The 21474-nt window shown below is 35.1% G+C and overlaps 1 protein-coding gene across 6 annotated transcripts in view; it reads right to left on the bottom strand.

The window, feature by feature from the left end:
• CFAP54 (cilia and flagella associated protein 54) overlaps positions 1-21474 on the bottom strand; it is a 102309-nt gene that overhangs the window by 62035 nt on the left and 18800 nt on the right. For all 6 annotated transcript variants that reach the window (XM_039571438.1, XM_039571433.1, XM_039571435.1 and 3 more), the window contains 12 exons: positions 20840-20925; positions 18758-18892; positions 17572-17719; positions 15727-15782; positions 14644-14772; positions 13236-13383; positions 12334-12411; positions 12129-12250; positions 7929-8102; positions 5535-5627; positions 2972-3157; positions 1879-2021 (listed from right to left, as the gene is read on the bottom strand). In XM_039571438.1, coding sequence (XP_039427372.1) covers positions 1879-2021; positions 2972-3157; positions 5535-5627; positions 7929-8102; positions 12129-12250; positions 12334-12411; positions 13236-13383; positions 14644-14772; positions 15727-15782; positions 17572-17719; positions 18758-18892; positions 20840-20925 — 1498 coding nt within the window. The remainder of the gene's footprint in view (positions 1-1878; positions 2022-2971; positions 3158-5534; positions 5628-7928; positions 8103-12128; positions 12251-12333; positions 12412-13235; positions 13384-14643; positions 14773-15726; positions 15783-17571; positions 17720-18757; positions 18893-20839; positions 20926-21474) is intronic.

Raw genomic sequence — 21474 nt, 5'->3', positions numbered from 1 at the left:
TCTTCTGGAAATAAGATTTATAGACAAAACTGAAAAAATTGCTTAAAATTTCTAAATTAAAAACATAATAAATAAAAGTAAGATTCCTTTTGAAATTGCTGTCCACATTCTACTAATCTAAGACAACTTTTCCTTGTTTGTATCACCTAATCCAGTGAAACTAATTTTGAACTCTTTGAAAACTTCAGGTGCTACAGCTTATTTATTTTCACTGTCTCCTTTTACACATTGAATGATACATGCAGTTGTGAAGTCCATTACTAAGTATTACTAACAGACTCCTTTTCAAAACTTATGTCTTGTATTACAAGTCTCAAAAGAATCTCTTTTCTTTTGCCTGCTTTTCTGTCAAGATGTTTTGTGGTCGGTTTTTTCTCTTCCCTGGGGACAGGCAGGCATTTGTACTTGCTGTATTTTTTTATATTTTTGTTACAGGAAAAATCCTATGATTTTGAAGTACAAGAAATAAATTCCTTCTTCCCCTTGATTGTATTTCCTGAAAGAGACTGAAAATCGAGAAGGAAGATCAAATAGACACATTCACACACTTGACATTACCAAGATACCACCACCAGGGCTTCTGGCTGGAAACACAGGTTTCCTTTCCTTCAGGCTCCCTCTGCTGTGCCTTTAGCGAGTACAATTTCTTACCTACTCGTCAGTAAAACTGAAACTGCCTGATATCGCAGCTGTGAGAATCTTCCATGTTAATTGTAAAGAAAAAAAAAAAAAGAGGCTTGGCCATAACTGTCAGAAAAGCAAAATGCCAAAACTGCGTTGCACAGCTACTTAAAATTTTCTGTCTTCATCTGATTTATCTGAAAATAGACTCATTTCAATGTTATCTCTAGAGCTGGATGTGTTCAAAAAAACCCTGAAAAAACAGATGTAAAAAACAGCACAATGACTATTCCTGCTGTGTTGCCTAGGCCAGGGGTACTCATGAAATAGGATGTGTAGTGGTTATCTGCTGGCATCAATGCAGTCCACAGGTTGTGTGTAAATCCCAAGTGCTTCTATGGCTATGGCATGTAACATCAAGAACCTTGGTGCATTTGTATGCCTAGTATCAGACACGTGGTGGCACTTGAAGGGCAGACAGTGAAGTTGATGATTTGTATTCATTATCAATGATGTTAATTCATTATCAAATCATAAATAGCTGACTTACATTTAAAACTAGTTTTCTTATGATATTTCATGTCTATTATTTCATAAAAATTTCTTTTATCTGGGAATAAATTAAGTTTTGATGTATTTCCAAATCTGGATCTATTGAATTTCAGTAAATGCAACCACAAAATTTCTAGCTGGGCTATGAAAAACTTATATAATATTATGGTTGAACATCTGAAATTTTTTTATAGAAGAATTAATTTTAAATATCTCTAAAGCCCTTTAGCATCAGCAAAGATTATTGGCACATTATATAGCCACCCCAAAACAAAATTAGCAAGCATTACCTATTTTGGTTGGTGTTCTTGACAAAATTTTCACAGTTTCTGAGATCTATTGCTCCCTTAATTGGAAAGTCAAGAACCCAGTGCATATTATACGTTTTGCATATGAAAATGCATCACACAAAACAAGTACCCACTTTAGAATGTTTCCCAATTACCTTAAGAAAACAGCCATTATAAAGAATTAGGTGTGTAAATGTTAGCAGTTCCATAAATAACAAAAATCCTCTACTAATTATAAGCCACTGTATTTTTACAACAAATTTCACAACATTTTTTTCAGAAAGTTTTTGATATCACAATCCTGAACAAAATTCCACAACTTGGAACTCTTCTAAATAAAATGTGCACATCTATAATTAGAAAATAATTATAGATAATTAATTAACTATTATTTTAATTGTGTTTCACGAATTACCTTTTTTCAGATATAGTCAAATTACTACTTGCAGAAATAACAGCTTCGTTGGGAGGCAGTGGAGAAGAATTTGAAACAAAATAATCCCACATTGGTGAAAATGCTGCTCTGGCCAATCTAAAGTTGCCAGTCTGATAGGCTACCTACAAAACAAACAAACAGTGAGTTGACACGTTCATCAAATAACCAAGCCAGATATAATTATAGGATAAAGAAGTTTTCAAAACTCCCCACAACATGTAAATTTACAATTTCTCTTAAGAGTATTCTGACATATTTGAATAAAATACATGTAGCAACAATTTGATTCTACTAATATTAGTGTGGTTCAGATTTAGCATCAGAGAAAGCAGGGGAGTTCCTTGACTGTTGACCAATGCTCTAACAGCCCTGTGTGGAATATTGTGCTGCACTTTTTGAAGGCATATAAATTCCTCTAGGTTCATTTTACTTTTGCTAATACTGCAGAAGGCACTCCTGCTCTGAATAACGGGATGTAAACTAAGCCAAGAAGTAGGCATAAATTCGTGCAGATACATTTTACACTGGAATATTTTAGGAAAGCTTCTAACTGTTCCCCATGATCTATCTATAGGGCTAGACAATTTCACTTTTCTCTGTGTCTCAATCTGTTTTAAACATCCTTTAGTAAGAACACAGAAAATTATGATGAAGATCTGACAACCTTTGTGGTCTTTCACAAGGTATTACAAAACTAATACCTGTTAAGTTCAATAATACTTTTAATTCCTTAATGACTAGTAAGATGATTTCTAGTACTTGGTCTCAATCACAAAAATGAAAAAGAAAAAAATTACAAAAAAAAGAAGAAAGAAGTTAAATGCAGACTGAAAAACAGAGATGGGTAAGAAAACTAGCTGAGAGAGTCCCTTCCACTAAACCTGACATTTCCGAATTAAGAATCAATTTATGTAGATACCCTATTTTTTATGTTAAAATTATGATTTGTGCTTATCAAGCTTTTGGCAAGAAGGTCTCAAGTTGTTACCAGATGCAGTTTTAGAACAACCACTGAAAACAAGTAATTACAGCCAAATTAAAGTAGGTGTTCATTATTATCTTCTAACCCTACCTGAGTTAGATATGCTCGAACAGTAGTAGCAGAAAGGGGTGGATAAGCAAGAATTGGCTTAGTCATTTGCCCAATGGCATCACCAATAAGTTTTCCATCTGAAGAATATGCTGCGACGGCAAATACGTATTTCTCATTGGCATCTAAGCCTTGTACTTCCAGGAGGCTTTTCCCATCTGCTGGTATCTACCAACAAAAATATTTTTCTAGTTACACCCACTGTACATATCTAAAACAAATCTCAAATTCTAAACTTTTATTTCTAAACAACTATTTAATGGTCTTGGATACAATCAAAGAACAATCTAGGTTAACAGTGTGTCATGTACTAGATTCTTGTATTAAATTCTTGAAAACTATGAGAAAACAGTGAAATGATATGTGAAAAAAAGCATCCGTTTTCTCTGGACTGCTGATGCATATAAAGGGCACATAACCTAAGAGAACTGTTAAGTACCAGACCTGATGTTTTTCTAAGATACTTGTGTCCATTTGAACATTCCCACAGTGATAGTTCAAGCTTGCAGTCATTGAGCTGATACATTCTGGCCCTGAACTGTGTTTCCAGAGAAAGACCATACTGCTCTCCTTCATGCCACCTTCTTGTATTAGATATGGGCAGAGATATCTCTGGTCCTTCCAGCACTATTAACAGCACTTTGGAGTTTGTGAAGCAAACAACATACTTTCAAGATCTTCATTTTTCCTTCAAGTAATTGTGTACCTACACTTTAACATCATGGCTCACTCCTAAGAGGATTTTCCACCTTCCTCTCTGTAACCAAGACAACCTACACAAGGAAGATTTGAAGACTTCAAGAGTCTTGAAAAAAGAAACAAGTCCCAGTGATGGAAGGATAACATGAGACTCGAGATCATAACACAGCATCAACACAATGCTCTTATTCAAACACAGTCTGGCCTTCATAAGGAGACCTCTGAACAACAGAAATCCCTTCAGATGCAGGGGCTGAACCAGCAGACCAGAAATAAGTGTACAACAGTCTGCAACATCCCTTTATGATACGTTGATAGAGCATTCAATCCCCAAGAATTCTAAATTTTTTTCTTGGAGTCAGCAGATAGAGAATTTGTCTGCAGATCAGTATTTTGCAAATGCGTATCCTAAAGCAAAGAGCAGTTCCATTCCAGAGGCATATGGTTAACCTCAGGTCTGTATGTCTCCAGTGCCTGTCAGAGCGAAGATGGTCAGTGGCTTGGATGGACTGCAGCAAATTCAGAGAAAAAAAAAAAAGCTGGCAGTGGGGTAAAAGTCACCTGTCAAATCCTTAATACACCTAGTACAGGATGGTACACTGAAACTAACTCACAGAACAGTACAGGAAGCTTGATTTTCTGGATTTGATGATCAGAGTATCAATAATAACATCAAGTCTCTACTGCCAGTACCTATACACGCCTTCTCTTTTCATACACTTTCCTTTAAGGGGAGGAGCCAGGGGAACATGTGCAAAGGGGAAGATTCCCCCTCCATCACCAAAGACAAGTCTATCAGTGTTAGCACAGGGCTTGCTTACAAAGCCAGGAAAGCTTGCAACATCAGGCAAAAAAGTTTAAGATCATTCTTCTGTCACAAAGCACAACAGAGACCTGCCCTGCAAAGAACAGAGCTCCTCATGCAGATTTCCAGATATAAATATGATCACTGAGTTGATCAATGAGGTGTTAGACTACAGAAAAGTCTGGTGAGGAGGATATGCTGAAGCTTTCTTGCTCCTTTCTTAAATCACAAAATGCCCAGTATTTGGATCATTCATTGCTGTCATTCAGCAGGACAATGCAATAGCAGGCATAAGTGAATGAAAACCAGAACCTTCTCAGTCTGTGCAGAAACATCAGAATGTGATCCAAAGGAAAAAATAAAGCCTACCTAAAAATTCAAAACCAAACCAAGCCAATCAACCAAACAAAAAAAATTCAAAAAATTAAACGTCAAATTTTAATGAATAAATAATGTAAGAGTACCAACACAGTCAACATGATCAGTCATCAGTAATTAAAGATGTGTGGGATGATTCACCATACCACATGTTCACAACATGAAAGGGAAAGAGCGTGAACTTAGAAATAAACTGTGTCTGAATGTGAAGGTTATTGAAAGAGTTATATTATCATGCTGCCAGAATTAACTAAGGCAATGTCTTGTTTAGAAGAAATAGCTGAGAGAAATTACACAATTAAGAAGAAAATGAATAATAATCTGTTTATAATTTCTCTTTTTTTGAATTTCTGGAAAGAGTAGTGTCTGGAGCACACTCTAAAAATATTTCATATGCTTTCTTTTACTTTTGCATTTCTTAGATATCACCCAAAAAAACATAGTTATAACAAGAGACAGATTTTTTTAACTTGAAGCTTTTGAGTAATTTAATTTATTATTCAAGAAGATTCCTGGAAGTTTTCTGGTGTAAAGATAGAAGAGTTTGTCAAAGGCTTAGCCAGCTACATTATTTAAAAAAATACGTCAGATAGAAAGATTTAGGGAGCTGGGTTTTTTTAGAGGAAGAGCGAATTACCTAAACAAGTTTTACCTCTGTCTTACCTCTTCTCCTGAATTTTGAAGTTTATTGCTATTTAACCTTACTTTTGTATTACTTCCTCCTGCTACAGAGCCCAAAATACAGTACCATGAAACCTTTGAAGAAAATGAGAACAAAATTAGTTGATGCACAGTATTATTTCCAAGTTTTGCCTAATGTAGAATGTAAAAATTTTGTGAAAACAGTCTCTGCAAAAAACCTCAGCTTAGTTATAAAAAAGTCTAGTCTAACTGCACTAAAAACATCAATTAATTTATTTAGCTGGAGAACTAGATATACTACAGTGGCAATAAAAACAGATGATTCTCCATTATCCTAACCCCACCCTGAGTTACCCTATTCCTCAAAGCTATCCCAAAGCACAAACTCTATAGGTCACAGATTTAAAGTCATCTAGATCCATTATTTGATCCTTGCAATAGTATTCTTCTAAAGTTGGCATCAGATTCTGATTCAGCAAACTGCTTGAGGACAGATCCTTAAAATCAGGCAAAAGAAATGCAGGTATGACATCCCTTCCTTCTGTTGTGTCAACTGCAGAGCTTGGCTTCCTGTCATCAACCCTGCTGAGGCTGCACTCCGTCTCACTGTCTGTGTCATCGATGAAGGTACTGAAGAGCACCAGTCCCAAGACTGAGCTCTGAGGGACCCCACTCATCACCATTCACTACCTGGACATAGAACCATGGACTACAACTCTGGCTGTGTCCATCCAGCCAATTCCTTATCCACAGAATGGCTATTCATCCATCAAATCCATGTCTCTTCAATCTGGGGATCAGGATGTCATGTAGGACCATATCAAAGGCCTTACAGAAGTCTAAATGATGACATTTGTTGGTGTTCCCCTGTTGACTGTTTTTCACAAAGTGTTATTGAAATTGAGGCGATTATTTTCAGCAAATGAGCCTTAAGATCTAAAAATTTCAGAGGTATTTTGACTCCTAGTACAAGAACTATATATGTCTAATTAAATCCTAGGCATAAATTTATCCTAAGAAAATAACTAAATCCTAAGTATTCAGATAATAACTTCTACATTAAAAAATACCCTCTCTGTCTGCTCAAAAGCTATGTGTAATTTCAGATAAAAAATTCTTCCAGACTAGCTGGGCTCAAATTATAAGAATAATAATCATATTTCGCCATCTAGCGGCCCAAGATGCTGCATTCACTCTTAAAATGACAAACAAAATGTATCAAAGAAAATGAAGTTTGAACACTTACCAAAACAAAACCACCAAATTTTAAAGATTTTTTTAAATTTTTATTTTATATTCAGTCAGGATAAAAAGAATAAAATTTTCCCTACTTAATCTATTTGAAGTTCACTAAAAAACTGCAATAAAACTGCAGGTTCTGAAACAACTGTTCACAGAAACATTCTTAGCACTATTAATAAGATTTGAGTTTCTACCATGTTTATACACAAGATTATTTTGAAGAAGCTTGCAAAATACGGAAGCTTCTCTCTCAAGAAAGCTGCAGCTAGTGTAATTTTCATACTTCAGCCTACCTGAATCCTTTCTGGACAAGGGAAAGAGAATAAGACAATTTGGAACAGTCAGAATGGATTTACCAAGGGCAAATCAGGGCTGACCACCATTCCTGGCCTCTGTGATAAAATTACTTGATTAGCAGAGGAAGGGAGAGGAGTAGATGCCATTTACTTTTCACAGTAGTGCATGCATGGTAGGAGGAGGACAAGCCATAGACCTAAACTGAAGCAAGGGAGATTCCACATGTACATAAGAAAAATAGTTCTCCTATGAACATGTTGCCCTGCTGGAACACAGTTTCCAGAGAAGCTGTCTCCATTCTTGGAAGTTTTCAGAACTGACTGCATAAAGCTCTGAGCAAACTCATCTAATCTCATAGCCAAGCCCACTTCGAGCAGCAGGTTGGACAAGAGACCTCTCCTAATATCCTCTATGATCCACACAATTCTGTGACTCTACAAGTTCAACAGAAAGTGGATTATTTCCACCTGAACTACGTCAGTTCAACAGTTCATTAACAGAGACTTCAGTGTGCTACTTTCTTGCATCATATGTTGCAAGTCTTGCATCTCTTCAGAGGGTAACTGAAGTATATGACATATGAGGTATGTCAACCCTTAAGACAGAAGACGAGCTTTTGATAAGTGGAATAAGTAAGTACTGGAGAACAGAAGCACCAAGGAACATGATGCATGAGATTAAAAAAGTTTTATGCAAATGTGAAGATCAAAACAGTGAGTCACAGAGGAAAACTGACTCACAGAGGAAAAAAAAGGGATACTTAATTAAGTCAGAATAACATAATCTTCTCAGGAACAGAGAAAAATGTGTTGAAACAAGTTTTTCTCTTGTGTATTGTTTAGTTATTTCTTATGCAGTCATCATGAAAAACATTACCTGAATATCTGAATCAAACGGGGCTGGTTTAAATGTCATGGAGCAATGTGATCTAGAAAGTAACAGAGGAGGAGGAGGAGTCCTGCTTTTTTTCCTGCTGCTCATAGCTTCTTTGAGACTGCGATACAATGCACTTTGTTCAGCTTCAACTTGCTCAATTAAAGTTAGTGCTTCCTATGATTGAAATGAAAACAAAAGGGAAAATTATTAAAATACAACAATCAGACAGATTTAAAATTTAAAAATTATTTTCAAATTGTCATAGAAAATTTCACTGCTATGTAGAAAACTTTCAGCAGCTTTTCATATTATCCTACATCCTAAATCAGGATGAACAGTGCTTTGTGTAAGATTACATATGCAGATTAATTTCACAATTAGAGAATGCCGGGTTGCCTATGAAAGAGGCATACCCAGTTTTGGAAGAACCTGTGGGAAAAAAGAGAGTGATCACAAATAACGTTGGTAAGCAATTAGTGCCAGCCAGTGATTAACTCCAACAAGAAACAAAAAAGATATCAACTCCTATTTAGGAGAGAGCTGGAAACCTAATCTGTGGAATTTCTGAAGGAGCTGTGGAAGCGGTTAGACTGATTTTTTGTACTTCAGAAACAGAGGGAAAAAATAAAGTCTAGAAATGAAGAAAAAGGAGGAGAATATGGGTCCAGAAAAAGTAGGGCTAAGCCATTTTTCACTTTGTTAGCTGTAGACAGCTTAAAGCTGACTGACAGTCTATTAGTCTTGCAAAGATGTAGGAACCCCCTGCACACAGTGATTATGTGGCCATTTGGCTGGAGATCAAGGGTACACTATTTTCTTACTTGACTGAATAGCAAATTGGTTGGTTTCTTCACCTTGATTTCATTGTCAGTTCAAGAGAAATTTAACTTGGAAATCTAATATTAAGAACTTAGTACTTCTGCATCTTGACTTGTGGCAGCTGTTCAGTGCATACCAAAGCCAAAAAGGCCAACTCCCAGAGATGAACCAGGATTACATTTTTTGTAGAGACAAGAAATGATATATTCCTAGAACTAGAAATTTTATTTGAAGCCTTTTAGTACCCTGCACTGGACTACGGATTTAGGCTGAGCTGAGTCTGGAAGACAAACTGAAAAAACCCTCCAAGATATTGGCAAATCAGTGACAGTCCTAAAATCTTGCACCTTAACAGTTCCTTGTTTCTGTCCTCATACATTTAGAAGACTACACCACAGCAGGTCAGATCACAGCTTGAGTAAGCCTGGAAGCTCATGTTCAAAAATTATTAAAAGATTACAGATTTGTGGTCAAATGAGTGAAACAGAGAGCTAAGATTTAATAGAGCCTTTTGCTTAGCTAATCATTTTCACAGTCCTACCACTCCTCCCCACTGTCTCCCCCTTTAGATTAGGGTTGCATCCACCCTAATGGGACACATTAAAGGAAGGATATAAGATAAAGAACAAGATACAGAGTGACTCTTTCCATCACACAACCATTCAACTTTTGCAATCAGTAGTTTGAAGCTTCATTGCTTCCTTTAAAAATATACTCCTTCATGATAAGCTGTCCTATGATACAATTTTTAATTAAAAGAATCATGGACTCATTCTTGTCTGAGGACATATTTCTGATTAATGCAAGGGCAGAAATGCTCCCAGGTCGAGTAAAGATAGTGTTGTGACTGAGTGGTACTGCATGACCTGTACTTCAGTAATTGTAGAACTTGGAAGGTAATAAATGCGGCAGTGTTGCAAGATGAACAAGAGTAATTATAGGAGAAAGGTTCACGAAGGATGTCTGCACTGTCAGGCTCTCTTGAAAGCTGTTTATTGCATAGGCGAAGTTACAGCATTTGAGGGAGTGGGTATCCAGAGCCAGCCCTACAGCTGCCAGCTCCAGCTGTAGGCACACCTGAAGCCGCTTTCTGTTCAAGTTACAAAGCATTATATACTTTTCTTTGCAGAGTATCTTAATACATAACAACCAATAAGCACCATACACAATACCTTTACATTTGCCTATAGCCTATCATAGCTACTACCATCACCATATTATAGTCATTATTATCCAATCACAAGAGTAAGTAAGTTACAATTTAAGCTTACAGTGGAAAATTCTCAGACCTCTTTTCTTCTTCCTACATCAACATTTCTTGTTTGCCTGCGATATCTCTCTTTTTGGTAAAGACATGTTTTCTATTTACTTATGCTCTTCTTGAGACTTATTTACTTGGTGAAAAACGTGTCTTTGTTTGTAGTCACATACCTTTGTCCTATTCATAAAAATCTCCTTCCAACTCATCTCCAACCTTTGCCTTCTCAGTTACTCAGCGATCAGTGTTTCAGCAAAACATCTTTTACTCTATATCAAAACTTGCTTTCATTTCTATCTCATCCTCAGTTTCTACATTCAGAGATCTTTCTGCCAAGCCTACATACCCGTGAAACTTTCTTACCAAACTTTCATCCTCTCCAACAAGTAATCTTACGGTTGAAGAAGCCAAATGTCACCATAAAAACCCCAAATGCTTGACCTGAAATAAAACACGTTATCCCTGCCTCTGTTGTCACAGACTAGCACCATGGTATTAACTTAATCGCATTAATTCGATTTTACAACTGGCCAATGAGAACTACCAGTGTATCCAATTCTGTAAAGACTTACATGTCCAACTAGACATATAGGAAAGGAAGGAAGAATTAAACAGCTGTGAAAGAAATAATAAAAATGGAAGGCTGCACAATGCTCATTAAGCAGTTTAAGATAATTGAGTATACACATATATTCAAAAGATTCCATACCTACTCAGTTGTTTACTGCATAAGAAATGCTTATTTGTATGCATCTCAAAATAAAATAAACTGCTTCAAATTTTGCTACACAACAAGAACAGATTTGTAGCATATTGTGCTGATTACAGCAGAAAAGACCAGAAGATGCAAGTAATTCTATATAGAACTCTACAATAAAAAAAGCAAAAGCATTAAAATAAAAGCATGGATTTGCTGTTTATCAAGTGAGCACCATTCACCTCAAGCAGGAAAATTATTGAGCATATAATTAAATATTTCATCATAAAACAAATATCAAAAGAGCTCATCCTACGTTTGTCCAAACAAAGTGAATTCTGATATTTTCTGGCAACTAGCTGCAGATATATTATATTTTTTTAACTACATCTTTCTTGGTGAAAAGTGCACAGAAGCAAAATGTAGTGAAGGTCAGTGTAAGAGCTTAGTAAATGTTTCTTTGGGATAACCACACATTTCTTGGTAACTTCTTGTAAGTCTTCATTGGTGACTACAGTTCCAAATTTCATACCATATCCCAACATCTGATATATTTATGATATTCATAAATAACATATATTTTACAAATATATGAGAGAGATTTTTAATGTATGACTTTTCAGATCCAGTTTTTGCATTCTTCTGATGTAATAAATGTATGTATTAATTATCATGCTTCCAAATTTGTGGTACTTAAAAGAAAAACACTTTCTAGTAACTTCTTGTTTAAAATACTCTTTTATATATTATATAGTGAAAATTGCAGATTCTGTTATCTGTTGTACAGGCTATAAAAAAATTTAAACCCTGTTAAAATTTTTATTATTCAAAAATTGTCAGCAGGCAATTTTCATGGACAGATGCTGGCACAAAGGTCAGTGGAAATACTCTCATTGATTTCAAGAGACTGAAATGAGCCCAGGAAGAATCTACTTCTAGCACCAAAAAATTACAAAATCCCAGTATCTAAACTGTTTATTCAGAAAGAATAAAATAAATTCCATGTCATCATCACCAGCCAAAGTATTTTAAGAAAACTTAGAGATCTTGGAAGAAGAACAATGTTGAAGATTACAATAAGGAAACCTGAATGACATTTTGGCAAGGTATAGGTTCATAACTGCAAAGTCTAGGTGATTAAGTGTAGAAGGAAAGATCTTATCTTCTCTCAGGTTTCCTGCAGTTTTCATGCATGCACAAAATTTGGGGATATGCTCCTTCCTTGTTTTAAGGTCACTTTATTCTTTCATCATAATGAAATTTCTCAGGAAAAAAATTGACAATAGAAGTTAAAAACACACAATGACCCTCAAGTTCTCCATTTTTCTTGTTTTTATAAGAACTAGTATTCCCTGTCTTAATTACACAGAAGACGAAAAACTGTGCTAATGACAAAGAATTTCTATCATAAGACTTTTCTTATTACCTCCAGTAGCTGCCTTTGGGAAGTAGCAGTTAACTCTTCAGGGAACTTCTGTGCAGCCTTTTGCATCAAAAAGATTGCTCTGGATAGCTTATTCCTTTTAATTTTTTTCATTATAAGTTCTTCTATAAAACAGATATTTTAAGACATTTGTAAAACAGTGACAATAATTTATAATACTTCTAAAATCTTAATTAATAAGCCTTACCTGATAAATATTGGAAAGCTCCAATATTCTTCTCCTGAAATTTACTAGACTTAAGACTTCTGTCAACAACTTGAGCACCTGTGTAGAAAGGAAATACTGAGTTATTTTGATAGTGCTATTGCAAAAAAAATTGAGTGAGAGAGGTTAATATGTAGTTTTACAGTAAAGCTGTGCTCCATCTCACGTTCTTTTATTTGGTTCAAGTAGGATTTCTTGTACAGATCATGCCACAAAAATATTCCACTGTCCTGCTCTAACACCTTTAGTAGTTCAATTAACACCACAGAAAAAGAGAGGTTTTGTTTGATCATAAGGAGCGGGGCATAGTGCAGCTCTGTAGTGTCAAACTAATACTAACTTTTAATTTAAAAAAAAAAAAACAACACTAAGAATGAGAGAAAAAGCTGAGTTTTTTCAGAGGCCATTTGGCAAGAGTGGGGTATCTGCTGGCTGGAAAGATATAGAGACAACTTCGCAGGAGCAGAAGTTCAAATTACCAAGAGCATGGAATAAAATATTCAAGCCATTATCTAGAGAGAAAACTAGCATTACAGAAAAAAATAAATCTGCAGAACATCCCTCAACTTTTCTTTACTGTAAAAGAAATATTATAAAGGCACTGTAAAAGTTAATATTATACCTAAATTACAACAATGAACTGCCTAGGAACTATGTCTGTTAGTGGCAGCAAAATTTAACTCCCATTGGTTGAGTAGAGGTTGGAGACTAGTATCATGTAAATCTAAATTCTGCAAATTCAGAACATTATTTCCGTCTATATGTGGCGTACATCAGCTCCTCTTCAGAAAGCAGATAGTCCTTTACTCCTTAGTACTACATAATATACTAACAAAAAGACTCTAATCAAGTTATGAAGATTATTTATCTTTACTGAAACCTACCTTGTGTAATTTTAAGAAGTTTCACAGCTACTCGATGTTGGGCCTGAATGAGCTCCAAGTGTAAATCTGTTACAAAACCATTATCTGTTCCTGTTTTATCGTCACCACATCTCAAAACAGAATTCAAATTCTGATCATTTGAGTCCACCTAATAAGTAGGAAGTGGCAATTAAGCAAATACAAACTTTTACTACTTAGCTTACTGCATTTTTCTTGATATTGGTATTATTTCAGTAAACTGACAAGCACTGAAATTTCTTATTTTTGTAAAATGCAGTCAACCAAGAAAGCATGGAAAGAAGGAGAGAGACCAAACAGAGAAAGCATGGATAATGGACAAAGAAAAATAGACAAAATCTGAGAATCAATAGAAAACTGGATCAATAATAAAGACAAAACTACAAAAAATGTTTTACTGTGTTACCAGTCCACAAAACAAATATCATATTGATATAGAATGATAATATTTAGAAAATCTGAACTCACATCAACAGCAAAAATTTATTTTAATAATGAACAGTTGCAAGCAATAAATATGAACAGGATTTCTGCTCTTATTCTATACATGAAATCTATACATTAGAATTATTTCAAAAGAAAATGTTGAAGAAAATCTAAATGAGTTCACAGTTTACTATTGAAAGAGAAAAATGCTATTTCAACTTTTTCTGGCTTTGGCTTTGGCAGTTAGTTTTCTTCATAGTAGCTGGTATGGAGCAGTGTTTTGGATTTGTGCCAGAAATAGTGTTTATAATGTCAGGGATGTTTTCATTACTGATGAGCAGTGCTCACACAGCATCAAGGCCTTTCCTCCTTCTCACACCACCCCACCAGAGAGGAGGTTGAGGAGGCACGAGAAGTTGGGAGGAGGCACAACCAGGGCAGCTGATCCCACTGACCAAAAGGATATTCCAGCCCATACAACATCATGGTCAGTATATAAATCTGGGGGAAGGAGGAAAGGGGTGGATGTTCGAGTGATGGCATTTGTCTTCCCAAGTCACCACTACATGTGATGGGGACTCCTGGAGTTGGCTGAACACCTCCCTGCCCATGGGAACAGGTGAATTAATTCCTTGTTTTGCTTTGCCTGTGTGCAGCCTCTGCTTTCCCTATTAAACTGTCTTTATCTCAATCCACGAGTTTTCTGGCTTTTACCCTTCCCCCAGGACACTCTGAGGGACCGGGTGAGCAGCTGTGTGGGGCTCAGTTGCCAGCTGGGGTTAAACCACAACACTAGTACACAGAGATATATTTTTTCTATTCTCTTCTTACGTGGGCCAGGAAGGTGAGGTACATTTGATAGTGCTGAGATTTCTAAGTATGAAGAAAATACAAGGTATATGTCACCAAAATACAATATATTACTGATAGATTTTGTTGCAGTGTAGCTTTTTGTAAACTTTACCTTTCTAGAGCAGTTGTCAAATATCGACTTTCCATCTCGTGAAAGGGTCATTAACCGAGATGTGTTCATGTCATTAATTGCTTTTTCAAGAATTTCATAAGCAATTTGTAATTGTTCTGTAGGAGTTTTCTGAAATGAAAACCCATATAAACATGTTTTATTACATTAAAAACTATAATATAGACTATCAAAAGTAATGTGCTTTTCTTTTTAGCTGTTGAAGTTTAAAATTATCAGATAATCTTTACACAGGCACTACTTCCCATACTTTAATATACAAATATCAATATTTTAAATTTCAAGTAGGACTCTTTTTCCTTCAGCTCCAAAAAAAAAAAACCCAACCCAATTACTCAGAGTTAGCTTACAGCAGAATGAATCTGAACTTAGAGAATTAAGTAGAAAACATAGTATTTTTCACAAGCAGTTTTTCAGTATTCCATTAAATACTACTAAGAAAACACTGTTTCTTCAGAAAACACCACCTTTAAGTAAATTGTCACTAGACTAAACCTTCTCCATGTGTGTAAGCCTTAAGACATATCACTGACAACACTCCTCAACCCTCAGGCTAATGCTTATCATTTGTCCTTAACATGCTTCAGTAAGTCATTTGATTGGACAATTCTGCAAAGTGCTGAACAAAGCAAGGACACTCAGGATGTTTTATTCTACATGATCCTTACAAAAAGAAGGAATCAAGAACACAACCCAAAATACTTTCCTAAATGAAGCAAGGACTAAAATTTCTACCATCTTAATAGAATGTGCTATTAAGCAATTTAAGGCTAGTATTACAGATTGGCATTAAAAAAAGGCATACAGTGGAAATTACTGTGCTCATGCTGTAAAAAAAGTTTCAAATACAATCTCTTCCATAAAAAAGATGGATAAAAAAGACTCAGGTAAAATTTTCAAATTTTATTTCATTTGAAAAAATATCTTTGCTTTTTTCCTCTGCACTAGCAAGATGGTGTGAAACATTTCATCTTTGTAAAACTAATACAAAATTGTATTAAAAGCTTCAAGCAATTCTTTTTCTATACAAAATCAATGTATCAATGAAGATAAATTGGACATTACCATCAGTATTTCAGGCATATCACAGGTTTCATCTTGCAAAAGAGAGGCACTTCCTCCTTTTCAATAGGAAGAAAAGCAGAAGTGAAAATTAAATAAACCCAGAAAATGTTAGTACCATTTGATCAGCTCCACTACTAATTTTGAAGTCTGGCAATAATTCCATTCTTCAGTGTTTGACTGTGAGAGGTAATGATATTGTTTCTTGAAAAGCTTGCCAGGGCTGAGACACACAGCAATGTATGTACAGTTACACTAATACATGATATGATTATCCAATAATATTGTATTTTAAAGGTACCCTATATTTCACAGCCGCATTATATCCAAGCTAATGAAACTAGGACTCATTTTGTAGTTCCTCATATTTTTGTAGCATTCATATCAATTCTCCCTTTTGAAATCAACTCAAATCTATTATTATCTAATTCACAGTAGGTTTAGTGTTAATTTCACTTATAGAAGGATTTTTAAGTATAGGAGGTCATATTTTTATGACAGATACTATTTCATCTTAGTATTTCTTGAAGTGGTATTATCACCCTTTTAAAGTTTGCTTTGATTGTTTAAATTACTTTCATTTATGAAGAATGCATCCAAACTTATGTTTTCCTCTTCAAAACAAGAGAAAGCAAGTTTTTAGTTCTTGGTTACAACCCTCTAATTTCTTTGCTGAAATAAATTATATTTTGCCCTTTCAGAGGAACAACCTTCTAGTCACTCCTTGTGCCACTTTTGCATGTTTCTTTTTGCTTGTTCACCATCTCTTCCTCTTATATGAGAAGATTTGTATTCATTCAGTATTCATTCAGTGTTTATTCAGTATTCATTCAGTAAATAGGCTCTTTTCAGCACAAGCATGTCATTGACTGTCAGCCTGTTTTGACCTATGGCTCCTATCTATTCAGCTTTTTTTCCTCCAAAAAGACATATCTAAACTGAATGAAAAAGAAGGGGTGCTACAATGAGGATTCATTTAGTCTCCCAGAGAACATTACGATTTTCATAGCACCACCAAAAACAATACCTACTCAATACCTAATAACAAATAGTAATTTCCCAAGATTTTTTTACTTCTGAAAGTGCAAAACTACTATAATTTCTTTCTGTTTCTAGACATGGTCTAAAAAGATCCTTAACACTTACTCTCTAGTTGCCGTAAAACATTTATGAGAATTATGATTCATATTCCAAAATACACAACAGGGAACTTTTAAAAGCATGTCTAAATATTCATATTTTACAGCATTAGTCAGGTTTAGGAAGGAAATATGTTTAATGTGATTGTGACAGCACATCCCAATAATGTCAGCCAAGTTCAACTTCAAAAACAATTGAATTACTACACAAAAATCAAGACTATGTAGAGAAGAAAACCAAACTGATGACCCAATAAATGCAAAAGCTTCAGTATGACCTCAATATTTTCCCCTTTTGTTTGGCCTGCAACTAATCAACCAGCATTTGAATGCTCCAATGAGCCACAGCATGTACTCCCTTCCGTCTAGGCCATATTCAAAGAACATATCAGTGATCCGAGGCTACTCCAAAGGGGCTAAGAGACATGTAGAAGACATATCAGGAGAGTGAGTAATAAGAGATGTAATTCAAAATGGGGTTACTCCAGTAGAACTGGAAATGTAAGGAAAGAAATCATAAATCCTTGGAAAAACAGGTTTCATTAGCTCCAATTACGGATTAAATTTTGTGCGAAAAACATTGTCCTACCCTTAACAATCTCTTTACAACATTTTTTGAAGATGTATGTTTGTCACTTTTCAGCTCAGAAAAGTTCCAATCTTGAAAGTCATTCTTGAAATAAGACTCTTTTTTTCTTCAAAGCTTTACCTTCTTTTTCCTTAGATTCACTTGTAGAATCAGCTACATTTTCCAGTATTGCAGCTAGACATAGTGTTATCTCTGCAAACATTACATTAGTGTCTGCTATGTTGCTCTTCTCCATTATTTCATTTATTATCCAGAGTATATGAACCCACTAAAAATGGGAGAATGAGAAAGATAAAAACTAAGACAGAGCTAAATCAAATTTTTGGAAGACATTAATATATTACAGAGGTAGACAGGGTTTTGCACTCAAAATTGTTTAAAAATATTCACAAGCATGCACACAACTCCTTTCCTGGATCTGGCTTCTTTTTTTGAATGTCACCAGACTAAGATGCTGAATTTTCACTGCTCCATAGCTCCTGTTCCTTCAGACATCAGACTTTTTTTATTTTAGAATATTATTATTCCTGCATTCCTTTTGCAAGGGCTTATGAATGTTCTACAGCCATAACTTTCACACCTTGCTCTAGTGCAGTAAGCCTTCCAGTAGATTTGATTACATGCCTCTCATTTATCTCCATATCTTCCCACTTAAACTCAGAATAAAAGAGACCCAAATGCTACTGTTGAGCAATAACCAAATGCTACTGTTGAGGAAAATAACCATACACTACCTTCTGGGGAACCTCTGAACAGTTTTATTTTATAGGGTCACAAAAATAACTCCTCCAGAAACTGTTTGGTTAGCATCAACTGGTAGCCCAGAGAGCCCATTTCACCAAGAGCCTCTCTCACAGGATAAATTCAAGGTAAGGCTGTGACTCTATCCAGTGGGCTGAACACTATTGACTCCCACCTCCCTTGTCTTCAGCTGTCAGGTTTTTGCCACTTTGCTCAACCGATCTAGGGAACTTTCTTGAAATATCAAAAAATTTACATTTTCTGCCACAACATCCCAAATTCTTATATCATGCCCAAATGTTTTCACTAATTTAGCTTCTCACCACCATGGCCCACTGGCAGAGTGAGGGTTACTTTACTGCAAAAAAACTAAGAGATATTTTGATACTGGCACACGTGAGCACAGTGTGCTCAGAGTGTATATGCAAGTCGTATTTTTGGTGAAGAAGATTTATCTGCATTTTACCATAAGAAAAGGCACTTAGACTGGATACCAGTATTTTACTGGCTTTTCTATAACAGACTGCATTCACATTAAGAGAAATATATTATAATGAAGGACTACTTGGTAAGCTTCATGTTTGTGGATATATTCTAAGCAGTCACTTCCACTTGCTTGGATTTGCTGAAGTTCCATTTTACACTTCTGCCACAAACACATTACTACATCAACAAGTATTTCTTTGTCAGGATGGACATTCTGGAAAGAAAAAACAATATAAATGTGGAAATGGGTAGGCATATAAACACACAATAACCCAGTACATAAATAGTCTCAACATTTTTCAACACAAGCCAATAAAATATGTCGCTTTCTTATAAGGGATGACAACATTTTGAAAGCTTTAGAAATACCTTTAAAAAACTATTTCTGGTAAACCACCCAAGCTTTTCTTCTCTCAACAATATAAGTGCATTTGGAGGTTTGGGGAGTTTATTTCCTTTTTTTATTGACAAGCTCTTAAAGGTAACACAGAAAATGAAATCAGTGAGATGAAAATTACATGGGAGCAAATTAACTATGATGCTGTAATAATTAATACATTCTGGAGAAATTTTATTTTTATTACAGTATTTAAATATTTGCAGAAGAAAATCTAAATTAATAGTTTCATTTTGCTTGACAGAGTACTTCTATGGGCTGTTGGTGCATCTGAGATGATGAAGCACTGAAAAACAAACAACTAGAACAAAATTTGGAGTGAAATATCTAAGAACTGAAAGAAATGTTAAACCCTATCTGCATCTTGCAGAGACAATAATTAACAAATTCAAAACTCTCGTCAGTTAACCTCTTAATTAACACATTTTAAAAGGCAATAGAGTTCCATCTATGTGTTAAACACATTCTGAACAATGAGTAAGGATCAGTACACATCTTTATCACCATTTATAGCAGAGTTGAACTAGTTATCTCAGGTGCAGTGAAACCTGATATATCCACACTAACTACATTCTCATATATGCTTGAGTTAAGATTTCAGGGATATGGATAATAAAACTGGGGGGGGGGGGAGGGGGAAGTAAATCAAAATTACTTTTGCCACTCGTTTGGTGGCAGCAAGCTGCAAGATTGCCTCAGCTATATATCACATAACTTCACCATCAGTGAATGTTCTGTTAACCAGGGGTGAATTTGTCTTTCTTCCCTGGACAGATCAGGTATCAAGGAGATGTGCGGGGAAGTGTAGAAGAACCAGTAGAGTTTAAATCCAAGTAATTGCCTCCATACAGAGGTCACATTAAAAACTGACAAATCATGCTATCTAAAGGTATCTGTGGGGTACCTCACAGGCAAGCTATTTTGACTAAATATACTACACTAAAGCTAAAAATGTTTGTGCTCCAGTTACATGCAAATTGTGGCAATATTCAAATTATATCTAAAATAAATTTTGCAGTTAGGATATATGCCATGTTAGCAGAACAGATTTTTTCTAGGGAAACCTTTTCATTAGTCTTTTTGATCACAAACTATTTTAATGCAAGTGCTAGTAGTGGAGACACTGCACCATAATTTTTTCCCCTCTCAGTAGCACATTAAGGGGAAACCTCAGTTTGAGCAAGTGGTTACTCTGGGAATAAACCATCGGATACATAATGGGATTAATTCCATAGTAGAGACTTCAGCACAGAGTCCCACTCTCATTGGTTTTGTTGTTGCTGCTGCTTGTTTGGGCTTTTTGCAGCGAGAATTTACCTTAAAGTGCAGACATAGTGCACTTTAAGGTAAATTTACCTTAAAGTGCAGCTATTAAAAAGGCATTATCATTTCTTAGGGTAACTGGCCCCATTTCTATAAATATTGCAGAAGTGTTTTCCACAGCTGACCCCACTTAAATCTAGCATATGTAAGGAAATTCAATCTCTGCTTGATTAGCTGATACTTGCAATCAGCCCTATGGTCTTCTAAATAGATTTAATATCTATTAAACAGTTTTAAAGTAGCCTTATTACATAGCATTTTAAAAAATGAAACTATTTGTTTTAATCACAAACTGATAACATTTCATAAGTGCATTTTTTTCACTTTTTATATTCTTGCAGTTTGTTAATCATGTAACTGATTCCTTTGATCTTCAATTATATGCATTCAGCACAGATTAAGTGATCCACTGAAAAGAAATGTGTCTAATTCTGTTATTACCTGCTCAGATGTAGAGATACAGGAAAGCACTGTCGTTGCCAAAATCACAAGATCATGAAAAGGATCTCCATGCTTTAACGATTGCTCTACATTCAACATTTATAAAAAATGGGGGAAAAAAGGAAAGGCAAGACATACCTAATTTAAAACTTAAGTTTGAAAATATCTGACTTACTAATATAAGCCAGCAGATAACAGTATAAGAAACAGTAAATTCAGAGGGGAACAGATAATTCCAAGTTTATTTCTTTACGTGAAAAGTGAGCAATTCTATTTTTAGGAAACAGAAAGTTTTCAAGATATATTCAGGTTTTTTGATTGTCATAGAATTAAACTGCAGTTGCTCTAACAAGTTTTTCTTTCTTCTATGTAAAGAAATTTTGCATAAATTAAGTGTAAGAACAGACAAAGAAAACCCTCAAAAATCTGTTTCACTTTTTTCCTGAAAACTTTTCTGAAAACATTCAATAATTTTACATCTTCAGTTATAACCTGACATGTTTAACACACATCATGCATTTCCCATTTAGGGAAATGGTATGAAGGCATATTTTGGCAAATGAAAACTGGAAAACATAGGTGGCATTTTCTCAATCACTACTTTGTCGTAGACTACGGCATGAACCATATTACAT

The sequence above is a fragment of the Corvus cornix genome, chromosome 1A, assembly GCF_000738735.6.
Source record: "Corvus cornix cornix isolate S_Up_H32 chromosome 1A, ASM73873v5, whole genome shotgun sequence".
NCBI classification, from domain to species: Eukaryota; Metazoa; Chordata; class Aves; order Passeriformes; family Corvidae; genus Corvus; species Corvus cornix.
The sequence above is the reverse complement of the archived record's forward strand: the minus strand, read 5'-3'. Positions and strand labels throughout refer to the sequence as shown.